The 18,047-nt window shown below is 47.6% G+C and overlaps 1 protein-coding gene across 1 annotated transcript in view; it reads right to left on the reverse strand.

Annotated features, from left to right (window-relative positions):
* Positions 1-255: 255 nt before the first annotated feature.
* Positions 256-18,047, reverse strand: part of LOC139270881 (coiled-coil domain-containing protein 102A-like) — a 760,459-nt gene continuing 742,667 nt past the window's right edge. Inside the window, exon 8 of the mRNA XM_070888470.1 lies at positions 256-1,756. Coding sequence (XP_070744571.1) covers positions 1,639-1,756 — 118 coding nt within the window. The 3' untranslated portion in view covers positions 256-1,638. The remainder of the gene's footprint in view (positions 1,757-18,047) is intronic.

Below are 18,047 nucleotides of genomic sequence, written 5' to 3' on the forward strand. Positions count from 1 at the left end.
TCTACCACCTAGAAGGACAAGGGCAGCAGGCGCATGGGAACACCATCACCTCCAAGTCACACACCATCCTGACTTGGAAATATATCGCCATTCCTTCATCGTCGCTGGGTCAAAATCCTGGAACTCCCTCCCTAACAGCACTATGGGAGTACCTTCACCACACGGACTGCAGCGGTTCAGGAAGGGGACTCATCACCAACTTCTCAAGGGCAATTAGGATGGGCCATAAATGCCGGCCTTGCCAGCGACGACCATATCCCAGGAATGATTAAAAAAGCAGTATGATAAGGAAGCAAACTCCAACTGGCAAAATAAAAGTCTGTCCTAGTGTTGAGAATAGAATGTAATCACTAAACAGCAGCGAAACTGATACGCTCCCTGTTTTACACGGATGGGAACAGCAGAAGGAGTGAGGATCCAAGAGAACACAGAGAATTCCTTGTGGCAGCAATTCAAACTTGGGAGGACAGCGTGGCCAACACTCAGGCCAACCTGCTCAACTCTACAATGCACATGCCGTGTATGGGAGTCTGTTCTGAGTGAAATTATTGGGAATTGGGTGAGGCAAAGAGCGAGTTAGTATTGTGGACTGGAACTGCATCATGAAACAATAGGAAATAGATTTATACGCATGATTCATCACACAGTGCATTCTTGATCTAAGTTAGCTGTTAGGGATAGATGCTGAAGAGAAGGCAGGCACATCCTTGCAGGATCCGAGGGGTATCACGGCCTGATCTCACTACCAACCAGTCACATTGTAGCAGTAACAAAGGACGGACATATTTACCCCTTAAATAGTAATGGGTAACTGGTTATGCCTAATGAACAAAGGGCAGAATCACAATTTACCCTTTCTTTTTCTAGCATAGAGAGGAGCACGGTGGCCTAGTGCTTATGTTACTGGACTAGTCATCCAGAGGCCTGGACTAATGATCTTGAGACACGAGTTCAAATCTCATGACAGCAGCTGGGGAATTTAAGTCCAGTTACTTCAATTAATCTGAAATACAAAGCCAGTATTATTAATGGTGACTATGAATCTGCTGGATTGTCATTAAAAACCCAACTTGTTCACTAATTAGAAAAGGAAATCTGCCATCTTTACCCAGTCTGGCCTATATATGCCTCCACATCCACAGCAATGTCTTAACTGCTCTCTGAAATGGCCTAGCAAGCCACTCAGTTGTATAAGGTGGCTCACCACCACCTTCTCATGGGCAATAAATGCTGGCCTTGTCAGTGATGCCCACTTCCTGTGAATTAATTTTTAAAAATTGGATTTACAGACCACTTGGCATTGAGTTAACTGTACATCTCTAGAATCTATGAATACAAAAGTTTATGATTTTATGGTTCAAAATATATTGCCATATTCCACACACCAGTGATGTTAACAGTGTTTTTGTAGAATCCAATGCCTCAAATAATTATCATTTCATTCTGCTGCCAAGTAACTTAAATCTCAGATGGACTCTAAGAGCTTTGATTCAATTCATCCCAAACATTTTGCCATCTCATTATTCTTTCCCTTGACAGAAATTGTTTGTTTGATATTTGACCCTCAAGAGAAGTCATTTATTTTCTATCTTTTACCAATTTTCCTGTTTTCACAGTGGTTACACTTGGTCTGGCATCTTATTTCACTTCGAGTTCCAGGTCCTCTTCTTCACTGATTGCTTCTGCAGAATCATCAGGATTATACACTGAGCTTCGCTTTATTGCAAACAGCGAACTTGTCTGCTGTCTTCTTAGCCTATGGAAAGAGAATTAAAATCACTACAATATTCCAGTTTAATCTCCAACGTAGTAGCTTTATTTGACCAACCAAGTGAAAACATATCACTAAGATACAGCGAAATCCACATCAGTGGAATTTATGTTCGCCCAATGCACAGTGCATGCTCTATCCCCATAGAGACATACTTAAGTCCAGAGAGCTTAAGCGAAGGTTAGCAGATTCTAGGATGTGGAACTCCGAAGTGTGCATAGGAATATTGATGGGGTTTAACCAGCTAAAACCACACAGTTTGAAATATACAGTAGTTTAGCCACTGACTCTATCCCTCTCCCTGGCCACTGTCTGAGGCGAATCAGACTGTTCGCAATCTTGGCATCCTATTTGGCCCTGAACTGAGCTTCCGACCTCGTATCCACTCCATTACCAACACCGCCTATATTCGCCTCTGTAACATTGCCCATCTCCGTCCGTGCCTCAGCTCAACTGCTACTGTAACCCTCATCCATGCCTTTGTTAGCTCTAGACTCGACTATTCCAATGCACTCCTGGCCAGCCTCCGTAACCTTGAGCTCGACCAAAACTACTGCCTGTATCATAACTCGCACCAAATCCTCTATCAACCCTGAGCTTGCTGAACTACATTGGCTTCCAGTCCGGCAACACCTCTGTAGTGTCCCTGCCCCTTACTACAAACTCAAACGAGGCATAGATATCTCAGACACGGTCACTCTGTGACCTTCACCTTTATTGCCAGGACCAAGGAGTGCTGACCCTGGGTGGGACCTCCCTTTTATACCTGAAAACCCAGGTGACGAGTGTCTCCTGCAAGTTCACCCCCTGTGGTCAGGGTGTGCATTTCTATGGTACAGGTCCAGTGTACATGAGTTACAGTTACATGACTATGTCATTGCAAGATGGTTAAATACCTGACATCACCTCCCCACTTAAGTCCTTTTGTTTCAGAGGTTAAGTCTGTCATGTGGTCGATGCTCTCTCGTGGAGCGCCACAGTTGTGGCTCTGGTGGCTGAGCCTCGGCACGCGTCTCTGTCACTTGAAGTGGTTGCGGCCTGTCCGGGCTGGCCGCAGGGACTGTGCATGCTGAGGGCTGTCTTTGTTGCTCGTCCACTGGCAGTGGTGTGGGTGCCATCTCATGCTCTTCTTCAGGTTCCTCTGTGTCTACGCTGAACCTTTTCTTTACTTGGTCCAAGTGTTTGTGGCATATCTGCTTGTTGTTTAGTCGGACCACCCTGACTCTATTTCCGTCTTTGCCAATTATGGTGCCCTCAAGCCACTTGGGTCCCAAAGCATGGTTAAGAACAAATACTGGGTCATTTATTTCTATACACCTCCCCCTTGAGTTTCGATCATGGAGCTCGGTTTGGGACTGGCGCTTGCCCTCAACAATGTCTGCCAGGGCTGGGTGAATGAGGGACAGCCGCGTCTTGAGTGTGCGTTTCATGAGGAGTTCCGCTGACGGGACCCCCGTGAGCGAGTGCAGGAGGCTCGATAGGCGGTACTGAAGGGAGGGTTCTTGGATCCGTAGCATGCCCTGTTTTATGACATGGACCGCCCGTTCAGCCTGGCCATTGGAAGCCGGCTTGAACGGCGCTGTCCGGACGTGCTTGATACCATTGCCCGACATAAACTCCTGGAATTCATGGCTGCTGAAACACGGGCCATTGTCACTGACCAGGATGTCTGGCAAGCTATGGGTCACGAAAACTGTACGCAGACTCTCCACGGTGATGGATGTCATGCACAAGTTCAATATGATGCACTCGATCCACTTCGAGTATGCATCGACAACGATCAGGAACATTTTCCCCATGAACGGGCCCGCATAGTCCACGTGAATGCGTGACCATGGTCTGGTGGCCAGGGCCACAGGCTGAGTGGGGCCTCTCTGGGGGCATTGCCCAGCTGGGCACACGTCGTGCACCTGCGAACCCAGTGTTCCAGGTCTGAGTCAATCCCCGGCCACCATACATGTGACCGGGCAAAGGCCTTCATTAACACGATGCCAGGGTGCTCGCTGTGGAGTTCCCTGATGAACGCTTCCCTTAATTTCTGGGGCATGGCTACCCGGCTTCCCCATAGCAGGCAGTCGGCTTGGATGGAGAGTTCATCCATCCGTCTCTGAAACGGTCTGACTTCCTCGGGGCACTCACTGTGTGCGGGCGCCCAATCCCCAGTCAGGACACATTTCTTTATCATGGATAGGAGGGGGTCCCTGTCGATCCAGAGTTTGATCTGGCGAGCTGTGATAGGGGAGCCCGCAGTGTCAAAAGCCTCAATGGCCATGACCATCTCGGCGCTCTGCTCCGCTGCCCCCTCGGTGGTGGCCAGTGGGAACCTGCTGAGCGTATCAGCATAATTTTCGGTGCCTGGCCGGTGCCGTATGATGTAGTCATACGCGGCCAGCATGAGAGCCCAGCGCTGTATGCTAGCTGACGCATTGGCGTTGACAGCTTTGCTGTCGGACAACAAGGATGTTAACGGCTTGTGGTCCGTCTCTAGCTAGACTGCCTACCAAAAAGGTACTGGTGCATCTTTTTCACACCGTACACACACGCGAGTGCTTCCTTCTCATCCATGCCATATCTACGCTCTGCCTGGGAGAGCGACCTGGAGGCGTAAGCCACCGGTTGAAGTCGGCCGTCATCGTTACCCTGCTGCAACACACACCCAACCCCGTAGGATGACGCATCGCATGTTAAAACCAGTTTTTTACAAGGGTCATACAAAGTCAACAGTTTGTTGGAACACAGCAGGTTCCTCCCTTATTGAAAGCGCATTCTTGACGGTCCCCCCAAAACCATTCACAACCTTTACGCAGGAGCATGTGTAACAGCTCCAACAAAGTGCTTAAGTTTGGCAGAAAGTTCCCAAAATAGTTCAAAAGTCCCAGGAATGATCACAACTCCGACATGTTGCTGGGCCTGGGCGCCCGGCGGATCGCCTCCGTTTTTGATTCAGTGGACCGGATCCTATCTGCGACAATCCTCCTGCCCAAAAACTCGACCTCTGGGGTCAAAAACACACACTTGGCCTTTTTCAGCCGCAAGCTTACCCAATCCAATCGGCGTAGCACCTCCTCCAGGTTGCAGAGGTGTTCTTCGGTGTCTCGACCCGTTATAAGAATGTCGTCTTGGAATACGATCATTCCAGGAATGGATTTGAGCAAGCTTTCCATGTTTCTCTGAAAGATGGCTGCTGCCAAACGAATGCCAAACGGACACCTGTTGTAGACAAATAATCCCTTGTGTGTCGTGATGGTGGTCAGAAGCTTGGATTCTTCAGCCAGTTCCTGAGTCATGTAGGCCGAAGTAAGGTCCAACTTTGTGAACAGCTTGCCACCTGCCAGCGTGGCAAAAAGGTCCTCCGCTCTCAGAAGCGGGTATTGGTCTTGCAACGATACTCGGTTGATGGTGGCTTTGTAGGCGCCACAAATCCGAACCGAGCCATCTGCTTTGAGGATGGGAACGATGGGACTTGCCCAGTCGCTGAATTCAACGGCCGAAATTATGCCCTCACTGAGCAGCCTGTCCAGTTCACATTCAATTTTTTCACGCATCACATACGGCACTGCTCTGGCTTTGTGGTGCACTAGTCTGGCGTCCAGAGTGATGCGTATCACTACTTTAGTGCCCTTGAAAGTTCCGACACCAGGTTGAAACAGTGACCCGAATTTTTGCAGGACCTGTGAGCATGAACTTCGCTCCACGGATGAAATGGCGTGGAAATCCCCCCATTTCCAATTCATCTCAGCTAACCAACTCCTCCCCAAAAGCGCGGAGCCATTTCCCGGAACGATCCGGAGTGGCAGCTGGTTCTGTAATCCATTATGTGTTACCACCAAGTTTGCACTGCCCAGCACTGGGATGATCTCTTTGGTGTACGTTTGTAGCTGCGTCTCAATGCGTTCCAGTTTGGGCCTGCTAGCTCTGTGTGGCCATAATCTCCCATATCCAGCTCCATGTGCAACGGGATGCCATTCAGTAAGACTTGCATCATCATGAGTGCCGTTTTAGTGTATGAGCTGTGTATGTCAGCCACATGAACCCGCTGAACTTCAGCATCTATGGCTTTACCCCAGGCCTCATCCTGCATTGCAGACCCCTCGTCTGGTTCCTCTGTCTCGCAGATTAGCCTCGCTACTGCCTTTTTGCACATCTTGGCCAAGTGTCCACTGACATTACAAATCCTCGCAGTGTGTCTACCCCCGCACCTCCAGCATGAGCTGAGATTCAGATTGCTGTTAACAAAAGGACTATTACCAGGCATTCCTCTCTGATTGCCCATTTGGCTATTTCTAAGCACTCTGATGGTGGGTGTTAATGGTCCCATCGTGGGACACATTGTTCCTTGAGATGGCGTGAATTGCCGATCCCCTTTCCATTGTCCTTGTTGCAGGCCCACCCTAGAGTCTGTTGCTGCCTGGGCGGTTTCGAAATGCCCTTGCCTGCCTGCAGCGTCCCGAGCCGCATTTACCATGTTAACTCCCTGGTCCGTCACCACGTTTGGACCAGGTCTGCGCGCGTAAATTAGCTTGGTCTCCTCTTCCCCTGTCATAAAGGTCTGAGCTATCAATGCCGCCCCTTCTAAAGTCAAGTCCTTAGTCTTTATGAGCTTCCTGTAAATGCCGGCATGATTAATGCCCCAATGAAAAAGTCCCTTAACATCTCCCCCCTGCAGGCATCGGAGAACTTACAGAGACTGGTCAAACGCTGTAGTTCCACCATGAAGTCCGAGACGTTTTGTCCCTTCCGGCGCCGGTGAGAGTAGAACCGGTGCCGGACCATGTGTACGCTACTCGCCGGCTTGAGATGCTCACTGATCAGCTGGCTGAGCTCTTCAAAGGACTTGTCCATCTGCTTTTGGGGTGCGAGCAGGTGTTTCATCAGTGCATACGTCTGTGGTTCGCAGCTGGTCAGTAGATGCGCCCTCCGCTTGTCAGCCGCTGTCTCTTCCAGCCAGTCCTTTGTGACAAAGCTCTGCTGGAGTCTTTCCTCAAAGTCGTCCCAGTCCTCACCCACACAGTAACGTTCCTCTGTGCCACCGGTGGCCATCCTTGTTGTTCGGTGATTCCCGTTTCTCGTCGCCAAATGTAGTGTCCCTGCCCCTTACTACAAACTCACACGAGGCATAGATATATCAGACACGGTCACTCTGTGACCTTCACCTTTTATTGCCAGGACCAAGGAGTGCTGACCCTGGGTGGGACCTCCCCTTTTAAACCTGGAAACCTAGGTGAGGAGTGTCTCCCGCAAGTTCACCCCCTGTGGTCAGGGTGTGCATTTCTATGGTACAGGTACAATGTACATGAGTTACAGTTACATGACTATGTCATTGCAAGATGTTAAATACATGACAGCTTCCATTTTAAAATTCACATGCTTGTTTTCAAATCCCTCCATGGTCTCGCCCCTCACTATCACTGTAACCTCCTCCAGCCCCATAACCCTCCGAGATCTGTGCGCTCCTCCACTTCTGGCCTCTTGCGTATATCCGATTTTCTTTGCTCCACCATTGTTCCTTCAGCTGCCGAGGCCCTCAGCTCTAGAATTCCTTCCCTAAACCTCTCCACCTCTCTACCTCTCTGCCCTCCTTTAAGACCCTTCTTAAAATCTACCTTTTTGGCCAAGCTTTTGGTCACCTGTTTTAATATTTCCTTATGTGGCTCGTTGTCAAATTTTGTTTGTTAATCACACCCGTTAAAGGCACTATATTAATGCAAGTTGTTGTTTGAGAATTACTGATAGTTAAGACATTGCAGCAAAGCATAGAAAAAGACTAATGCAAATTATATTCACTTTTAAACAAAATAGCATGAATATTACATTGCATGCTATCATCTGAACACTTAACACATTTATCACTAGCAAGTTTCTCCATCCACTATTATATTTGAGGGATGAACCCATTTATCTAAAATGGTTTAACACGTTTTTATGACTTGGAGCCACAAATTGTCATGTGACTTTATTCTTCAATCATTTATAAACCATCAAATGTATTTATGTTTGAGGAGCACAAATAATTCTGATTATCTAACTAAAGGAATAGTTTTACAATAACATTTCTTGTGTCTCTTGTGCATGACGAGTCTGTTGTCAATCATGTGCTCAATTTTCTTTCTCCTCTTGGTTATGTTGTTGTATTTTTCTCCTTTCTGTTTGGCTATTTTTGACTTTTGTTCTACTTTCATTACCATGAATCATAGAATCATGAATCACAGGATGGTTACAGCACAGAAAAGGCCATTCGGCCCATCAAGCTCATGCCAGCTCTCTGCAAGAGCACTTCAGCTAGTCCCACTTATCCCTGCCCTTTCCCTGTAGCCCTGCAAATTGGTTTCCTTCAGAAACTTATCCAACTCCTTTTCGAAAGCCACGATTGAGTCTGCCTCCACCACCCTTTCAGGCAGTGCATTCCAGATCCTAGCTACTCACTGTCTAGAAACGTTTTTCCTCATGTCGCTTTTGGTTCTTTTGCCAATCACCTTAAACCTGTGTCCTCTGGTTCTCGACCTTTCTGCCAATGGGAACAGTTTCTGTGTATCTACTGGGGTTGCAATTGCCCCTCCCGATAAGGCCATTAGCTGCCTGAAAGTGGCGGCCAGGGGGCGGCGCAGAATGGCCACCGACTCTCCGCGGAGGGGCCACCATTTTTTAAATAATCCATCCTCAGGGTCGGAGTGGTGTAGGGAACTGCTCTGCCCGTTTTCCTGCCGCGGTGTTCACCAACAGAAAAAGCTGTCGGGGGCACCAATCGGCGACGACCCCTTCATGAAATTGCCCGGTGGGAAATATCCCCTTTTGTGGAATTGCCCTGCGGGAGCGACGCCACCACTGATCGGTGACCCTGACAGCTTTTTCTTAGTGGTCAGCATCGTGGCCGCCCTTAAAGAGGAGGTGGCGCTGCCGGCGACGCCATTTTATTTTTGATTGTCAGCCGACTGCCAGGTCAGCTGGACAATTTTGCTCCCGGGTTTGGCTGGCCCACCAACAGGCAACCTGGCACCCCCTCTTGGGTGCTAGGCTGTTGGCCCAGTCCGAAACCCACCCTGGTGGCCCAGTGAACCTATCTAAAAAGTATGCAGAGTTCGCAGTGGCCCTTCCCTTTAACTGAGACGTTGTTACGCATCAGCGCGGCGCTGATGACTGGTCGGGGCGGGTGACCCGCTAGCAAGGGCACTTCCACCCCTCAGTCGCCACGACTTCTACTCCGACCGAAAAAAACCTTCAACTGCCAAATATCAACGGCACCTCCGTCGCATGGGTTGCGCCGGAGAAAAACGTCCAAAAATGGAGGATGCGACCCGTTTCAGGTGGTGGATGATTTCACTCTGTCTGGACCCTCATGACTTTGAACACCTCTACCAAATCTCCTCTCAATCTTCTCTGCTGTAAGGAGCTTCTCCAGTCTATCCACGCACCAATTTATGTAAAGCTTTTTCCCCCATTACACAAAAAAAATTTCTACCCAATCACATTCCAGCAAAACAAATTCTGAGATACAGCCAACAAGACTGTAATAATTATAAATTGCAATTTTATTCATGAGTTCCTTCATTGCATTAACCTCAATAAAAATTACATTTTCTGATCAATCATTTTAAACATCTTAATCCGGGCCAATACTTGTATAAACTTACTTAAAGGGTTGGATTTTGTGGGGGGTCAGCGGGTGCGATTAGTGGCGAGTCGGGTGGGAAATTTTTCCACAATGGGTTGGACCCCACTGTGAACCATTGCTACGCGCCTTTCCCAATGTCAGCTCTGTCAGCGCTGAGCAGACCTGACACACAGCGGCGGGGAGGCAGTGAAAATCATTAGTGGCTTGTTTACAGTCACTTATCAATGTTTATTCCCCAGCTTTTTGGATTTGACAGATCACGCACTGATTTCCCACTGTGCCTAGACCTCGTCTGTGAAGCTAAGGCGGGAAGTCAGTGGCCATTGAATCAGCTGATGAGTTGACGGCTTCAAATCGGGGCGGGGAAGTGGAGCTGAGTCTATGATCAGATCAGCCGTGATCTTATTGAATGGCGGACAGGCTCAAGGGGCCATATGGTCTACTCCTGTTCCTATTTCTTATGTTCTTAAATGTCAACTCAAAGCTCCCAGCTGATCAATAAATGTTCCCTTTACCACCAGCTTCTCTAAACTGCATTTCCACAACAGATTCAGAATGCTGCAAGTCTTTACACAAGTCTCTATCCAATCTCAATACTTCGCTTACCATTGACAGATCGCTTCTGTCATCTCTACTTCACCTGCAATCTATTCCATCAGCATGGGTGTCCCTGAAACTCTCTCACTTTGGTCCTCAGAATCCCAGCATGATCAACCCTAACACGAGCCTCACTAAACACACCAGCAGCACCAACAACAGCACCAACCTTCTCTGCAGTCACCTGATGCTGCACAGGACACAGGGCATCAGCACCTGACCACATTGCTGCCCGGGAGGCCAGGGATGGCCTCACCATAGCCACATTTACTTCACTTGATGCTGCATATCCTGGCTGCCATAAGATGCACCAGGTTGGCACCACCCCACACTAACACTATAAAGCATCCCTGCAATGTCTATTCCTTTCACACTCATCACCATTGCGGGGGGTACCGTTATGTCTTACCATTCACTGCAACTCACTAAGCCACTTCCAAAAGTGCATACAAATCTGCCAAAGAAAGCAAAGTGCTGAAAATAAAGATTTCAATGTTTGATGCCACATTAATGGAAATTTTACATGAACATAGCATAAAACATCCAAGTGCCTACCCTTGTGTATTGTTAGTTAGTATGATTGCACTTGGATGAGGGTGAGTGTGAGTGGTGGCTGGCCAGTGAGATGGGGAAGTGATAATGTAGATTGAGAGAGAGAGATGGGTAGAGGTGCAAGGTAAGTTGGTGTGACTAAAGATGTGCAGAGTAGGCCTTTATACCAAAGTTTTGTGATCTACTGAGATCATTGAAACGTTTGCAGCACTGCACCCAGGACCTCCTGACCACATCCCTGCATGTGCCCTCCTGTGCAATGTGCAACCAGGCTGTATTGATCTCCTGGGGAGGTTGCTTCCGCCCATGGGAAGGGAAGACCTCCCTGTGTGCTGTGACCCCCTCCATAAGCATCTGGAGGGAGTCATGGGAGAGCCTGGGTGCAGCCGTGCACCTTTGTACAGTGCTTGTCAGGGTTTGCAGCACCTTAATGCTGTAGAACACTGACAGCACAAATGTCAAAATAAATTTGGCCATGGTCCCTTTAAGGAAACCGGCTGATGACGTGTCATCAAATTACAATACCAGTCCTGTTTCCTCTAATTGGCCAGGAAACACGCTAGGTGGGCTTAACAAGCCCAATCAGGGGAAATTTATTTCGGAGGCCGGGCTAGAGCCAGCAGTGGGGCCGGGATCCACCGTCAACGTTGCCTACCATGGGCCCACCGAAAATTGTAAAATCCAGACCAATGTGTATGTGCATAATTTTGAATTTTGAAATGTTTTATATAAGACTTATATATATATATCCTTATACTGATGCAAGCAGGCCCTATGCCTGCTTTTACCAGCTGTAAGAGTTGAATGGACAATTGCTAGGCAGTTGCTGGACGAATAGGCCAACTCTGCACCATCAATACTGATTTTTTAGGCAGTTTGAATGATCCATTGAGGCATACGTTGATAGATTGCAAGTTCCGGATTTTGTGCAAGCGCGTGCGGAAATCCAGACCTTGCGGGGCCTTTCAAACAGAATACGATGGCATGCTCTGAGAGAAAGCCATCGCAGGCACCGCAATTTCAGGGTCAACATTACCTCCAAAGTTTTTACCTAAATGCACCCTTAAACCTGGAACAAAAAAGTTTTCTAACTGAAAAGAAAGACTTAGTGGGGAAAATTCCATTGCGGCCTGTTAGGGAACGGTAACACCCGGGAGGTGGGACATTTTGCGACCGGTGCAGAAGTCTCGCACCGCTCGAAAAATTGTGGTTACCGCCTCCCCGAAAGGAAGTGCAGCGCAAAATAACACATTCCACTTCCTTTCTGGGATGGTAGTGCGGTGGACGGATAGGGAGTGAGGCGCAGCGCTATGCACTGGGACACGTAACACTGCCGCGTAGGAAGGTCGCTTCTCTTCATTAAAGGGAAGAGCCCAAGCTGAAAACTCTGCAGTGATGAAAAGGGCCTCCATAGACTACCGGGGGTGTGGGGTTGCCGTGCCAACAGCCCGGCACTCAAGCAGAGTGGCGGGGTGACCGATCGCGGCACGGACCCCGAGATCACGGCAGAAGAAAACCGACAGATTTTTATTTACACGGCCGCCATCTCCCCTTTAAATGGCGCCCCACGAGTGGCCTGCAGCTCGTTTCACCTTACCTGAATCGGTTGCTGGCATCGGGGCGATAACATAAGAATATAAGAACATAATAGGAACAGGAGTAGGCCATACGCCCCCTCGAGCCTGCTCCGCCATTCAATAAGATCATGGCTGATCTAATCATGGACTCAGCTCCACTTCCCCGTCCGTTCCCCATAACCCCTTATCCCCTTATCGTTTAAGAAACTGTCAATTTCTGTCTTAAATTTATTCAATATCCCAGCTTCCACAGCTCTCTGAGGCAGCGAATTCCACAGATTTACAACCCTCTGAGAGAAGAAATTTCTCCTCATCTCTGTTTTAAATGGGCGGCCCCTTATTCTAAGATCATGCCCTCTCGTTCTAGTCTCCCCCATCAGTGGAAACATCCTCTCTGCATCCACCTTGTCAAGCTCCCTCATAATCTTATACATTTCGATAAGATCACCTCTCATTCTTCTGAATTCTAATGAGTAGAGGCCCAACCTACTCAACCGTTCCTCATAAGTCAACCCCCTCATCTCCAGAATCAATCTAGTGAACCTTCTCTGAACTGCCTCCAAAGCAAGTATATCCTTTCGTAAATATGGAAACCAAAACTGCACGCAGTATTCCAGGTGTGGCCTCACCAAAACCTTGTATAGCTGTAGTAAGACTTCCCTGCTTTTATACTCCATCCCCTTTGCAATAAAGGCCAAGATACCATTGGCCTTCCTGATCACTTGCTGTACCTGCATACTATCCTTTTGTGTTTCATGCATAAGTACACCCAGGTCCCACTGTACTGCGGCACTTTGCAATCTTTCTCCATTTAAATAATAACTTGTTCTTTGATTTTTATTCTACCAAAGTGCATGATCTCACACTTTCCAACATTATACTCCATCTGCCAAATTTTTGCCCACTCACTTAGCCTGTCTATGTCCTTTTGCAGATTATTTGTGTCCTCCTCACACATTGCTTTTCCTCCCATCTTTGTATCGTCAGCAAACTTGATATAGATTGTAAATAGTTGGGGTCCCAGCACTGATCCCTGCGGTACCCCATTGGTTACTGGTTGTCAACCAGAGAATGAACCATTTATCCCCACTCCCTGTTGTCTGTTAGTTAGCGAATCCTCTATCCATGCTAATATGTTACCCCCAACCCCGTGAACTTTTATCTTGTGCAGTGATCTTTTATGTGGCACCTTGTCAAATGCCTTCTGGAAGTCCAGATACACCACATCCACTGGTTCCACTTTATCCACCCTGTTTGTTACATCCTCAAGCAAATTTGTCAAACATGACTTCCCCTTCATAAATCCATGCTGACTCTGCCTGACCGAATAACGTGGCGCTGCACACGGTGACGGCGTCATCATCATCGGCGCAGCAGAGCGGGTGGCTACAGGTTACCGTTAAACTCACGCGGAATTTAGTGGGGGTAGTTAGGGACGTCGTGCCTGGGTGAAAAGTTGTCTGTGCCCCGACCCGAATTTTTAGGCCTTAAACTTATGCAGGCCCTTGTCATATCTACCAGAAAACTCTCAAACTGCTACATGGAACTGAATTCACAGAGGATGAATGACTTCGAAAGTGTGGGGACTGAAGTTAGGTGGGACAACAGCGAAAAGCCCCCGAACGGCAATGGGATGATCAAGCAGTTAAAAAATGCACCAACTCTCCACATTTTACACAATCAGTGCTGAATTTTCGGTTTGTTGCTGCCTCTGTTTTTGCCCTGGAAGGACGGTAATGGCAGCGGAAATCATTTCGGGGTGGCCGGGCGACCAGCTTCCAGTGCCCCGCCGGGACATTCGGTGCTGGGTTTGCGGGGTTGCAGAGCAGTACTGCCTGAGAGAGGCGAGCCGATGTTCAACACCCTTTGGTTGCGACACCGGCTCGAAATTTGGAACTCGCCCGACCCGCAGCACCCCACAGCGCGCCCCCAGTGGGACCGTCTGTGAAAGCTGGCGGTCCAAGCTGTAGCGGCCGCAGTGAGGGAAGGAATGTCCACCTAAGGTAAGTGTGATTGTTTTTTATTTTTGCGATTCACGTGGATGCGGTGTCAGTAAAGTATTGGGAATGTTTTGGGTGTTTTTTTTTCCTTTTTTTTTCACAGAAGTCTCTCATAGAGTGCTCCGAGGCCAGCTGTTTAGCTCGGGATTTTTAGTTGCTCAGCCGGTCTAGCGCCCTAAAAGAAGTGTGGAACGCCTCCCTTAGCGCTCCGCCGCACACTGAGTCCAGCAGGTGAATTTTGCGGCCAGAGACGCAAAACATTTCCCGGCGCAAAATTTACCGCTCCGCTTGGGTTAACGCCGCAACAGAGGTGCAGCCAAATTTCCACCAGTGTTTCACATCTAGCATTTGCTGACAGAAATTAATGCTGAATTTAAAGTTCCGTGTTGCTACCATGTCGTTCCATAGTCTCTTCTTCTGCATGTCCCCAACTGCATCCGGAGGCTCCAATTCATGTAGGTTGGCAGTCAATGAGAGTCATGTAGGTAAACAGATGCTTATTTACGAACAGACAAGGAACCACCAACTTCTGAATGTAATTAATTTTGCACTATTTAGATTCGCAAAGAAGATACGCGTATAAATAAACTAGTATGTTCGTCTGTGCTATCTAGTTTGTAAAATAAGCCTGCTCAAATATTAAAAAAGAAGTTATTTGCCAATTCAGATTCAAAATACACAGGGAGCTCCTTGACATAATTGGGCTAGAAATTGGTCTTTTGGCGATAGAGGTATTTTTGGGACATTTTTGTGCAAAAATACCGTTACAAATACCGCTATTTTGTAAAGGGGTAAAATTGGCAACAAAATGCACCCGACGATAAAAATCAGCATTGCACGAGGATTCGCAGTGGAAACCGCAGTCCTCGCCAACTGTAGTCCGAGGTCGATTACCGCTAAAAAGAAAGGCCCTGAAAGGGGGGAAAACACACAAACAAAATTGCAAAAAACAAAAAAATCGAAAATTACAAAACATTTACAAGACCCTTAACTAAAGTAATTGCTGCAAAAGAATAAAAAAATAAAAATTATAACTTATCTTTTTTGCATGTCTTCATACTTACTGCTGTTTCTGGGGCTGCAACACAGCTTTTTAACCTGCCGTTTTTTTTTCGCGCAGAATACAGGTGCGCCGAACGGCCAATTTAAAGCAATATTGAGTTTTTTGGCATTGCACGATGGCGGTCCACTTTTCAGTGGTCTTTCCAAACAACTTTGGCCAATTTAGGTGAGCACCTTTTAACATCAAACTAAGCTGGGTGGCGGTGTGAGCTGTGAGGAGCACGCTCAGAGGCTGCAGGGTGACTTGGACAGGTTAGGTGAGTGGGCAAATACATGGCAGGTGCAGTATAATGTGGATAAATGTGAGGTTATCCACTTTGGTGGCTCGAAGGCAAAATATTATCTGAATGGTGACAGATTAGGAAAAGGGGAGGTGCAATGAGACGTGGGTGTCATGGTTCATCACTCATTGAAAGTCGGCATGCAGGTACTGCAGGCGGTGAAGAAGGCAAATGGTATGTTGGCCTTCATAGCGAGAGGATTTGAGTATAGGAACAGGGAGGTCTTACTGCAGTTGTACAGGGCTTTGGTGAGGCCACACCTTGAATATTGTGTACAGTTTTGGTCTCCTAATCTGAGGAAGGACATTCGTGCTATTGAGGGAGTGCAGCGAAGGTTCACCTGATTGATTCCTGGGACGGCAGGACTGACATATGAATAAAGACAGGATCGACTAGGCTTACTTTCACTGAAATTTAGAAGAATAAGAGGGGATCTCATAGAAACGTATACAATTCTGATGGGATTGGACAGGTTAGATGCAGGAAGAATGTTCCCGATGTTGGGGAAGTCCAGAATCAATGGTCACAGTCTAAGGATAAGGGTAAGCCATTTAGAACCGAGATGAGGAGAAACTTCTTCACTCAGAGAATTGTGAACCTGTGGAATTCTCTACCACAGAAAGTTGTTGAGGTCAGTTCGTTAGATATATTCAAAAGGGAGTTAGATGTGACTCTTACAGCTAAAGGGATCAAGGGGAATGGAGAGGAAGCAGGAATGGGGTACTGAAGTTGCATGATCAGCCATGATCTTATTGAATGGTGGTGCAGGCTCAAAGGGCCAAATGGCCTACTCCTACATCTATTTTCTATGTTTCTATGTTTCTATGAAATATCGCTGAAAAAACAGGTGCAAGGCTGGCCAATTTCTAGCCCAAAATTATAATTAATAGTTTCACATTATGAAAAGAACAGTGGTGTTATGACATATGTTGCAGCATCTAGTACAAATAAACAGAAGTCTGTGTTTCATGCAGTCAGCATTTCCTATCAAGTGCACTGATTGTCAGTGTAACTTTTGGGCAAAATTCAGCACAAAATTTAAACCAACATCACCCCATACCCCCACCATCACTTCAGCAAAACTTTTCTGTGCATGCAGCGATCTTTTGTGCATATAGGGCAGCTGCAGCGCAAAAGATGCAGACGTGTCCATAGCAGAAGGAAAAGACTTTACGCCTCTCTTTTTCCCATGCTGACTGAACACTTTTGTTTCTAACCGGCAGGTGTGATCCCAATATTTTACAATGGAAATCGTGCTGGAGAATAATCACGCTGGCCACAGTAATGGCAGCCATTTGCTATGTTTTATGGGACATGAGCAGGTAGGCCCATTGAGGAGCCTTTTTAACAGAATCTCCTTCTCAGCAACACCCTCAGACTCCACATTATTACCCAAAGTACATCTGTAACTTCCCCAAAATACACTATTTTGGGTGTCTAAAGCAAAGTTACATTGGACTCCAAAATGATGGAAAATTTACGAAGAAAGTATCAAGAAGCAACATTTCCTGGGGGAACATGCTCCCAGATCATCATTGGAAATAATTTTAGAACCTTTAGAGCTCATAGCCCCCTTCAGAATGTTTTAAAGCTGCCATTACACAAACATACTTTTGAGCACTTTAGTATTTTCTTGCAGTAACAAGTGATCGAATGTTGGGTGGGCATACAGCTGAAGATACAAGAAGCTTGTGTCCCACTGCACACTCAATCATGGGTGTTAGCAGATGTACACAGCAGATCCAACTATATTAATGTTTTCTGCAGGATGGCACCGGTGTAGATTGTAATTCTAAAACAGACTTTAAAAGCAACTCAATGAAGGGTGCATGCGTGGGCATGACTGTTGCACCATGATGTCCCTGTATAACAGCTAGGGTCGGGGCCAGTTGTACATGCTATTCTTTGAGCCATCTTTTAAACTCAGTTTCAGAACTGGCACCCTGTTGACCGTGCCAAGTATGCGCTGGGAACACAAGAAACAAATCTCCCCTTGTGTAATGTAGACACCTGTGAATATGCTCACAGGTTGAGTGGAGGAGTGGGTTGAATGGCACCTGAGGAGCTGGCACAGCGCCTATCCTGGGCCGATGTCCGGCGCGCGGCCAATGCCATCGAGTCGCTAAAAATAGCACTGGGCCCTGACTCCATTAGGTGTGTCGAGGATGCTCAAGGACGTGGGCCGATTCCGTCCGAACTGACCCCCGTCCAGATGGAATTCCTCATCGGCGCCAAGCCCTGAAACCTCCCTCAGAAGCCGGCGCCTCACAACTTGAGCCTCTTCCAGGAAATCCCCTCATGCCTTTCAGTTCTGCGCAGAGGGGCTTCCTGTACGGGCTGCTCTTGCACACTCTCAACGTTGCCATCCTCATCTGCCGTCTGGACACGCCATGGCGCACCAACTTGCCGTCCAGAGGAGGCGGTGGTCTCCAATGGAGTCCTCTCTACGCGGGAGTCCACCCTTTATTTATTGGGGACTTGGCCTGGAGGGTGTTGCACGGAGCAGTCCCGTGCAATAAGTTATTAAGTCGGTTCACGGACTCCCAGGCCGCCTGCAATTTCTGCGGTCTGGAGGAGTCCGTGTTCCATTTCTATATA

Source organism: Pristiophorus japonicus, chromosome 1 (assembly GCF_044704955.1).
Source record: "Pristiophorus japonicus isolate sPriJap1 chromosome 1, sPriJap1.hap1, whole genome shotgun sequence".
In the NCBI taxonomy this organism is placed as follows: domain Eukaryota; kingdom Metazoa; phylum Chordata; class Chondrichthyes; family Pristiophoridae; genus Pristiophorus; species Pristiophorus japonicus.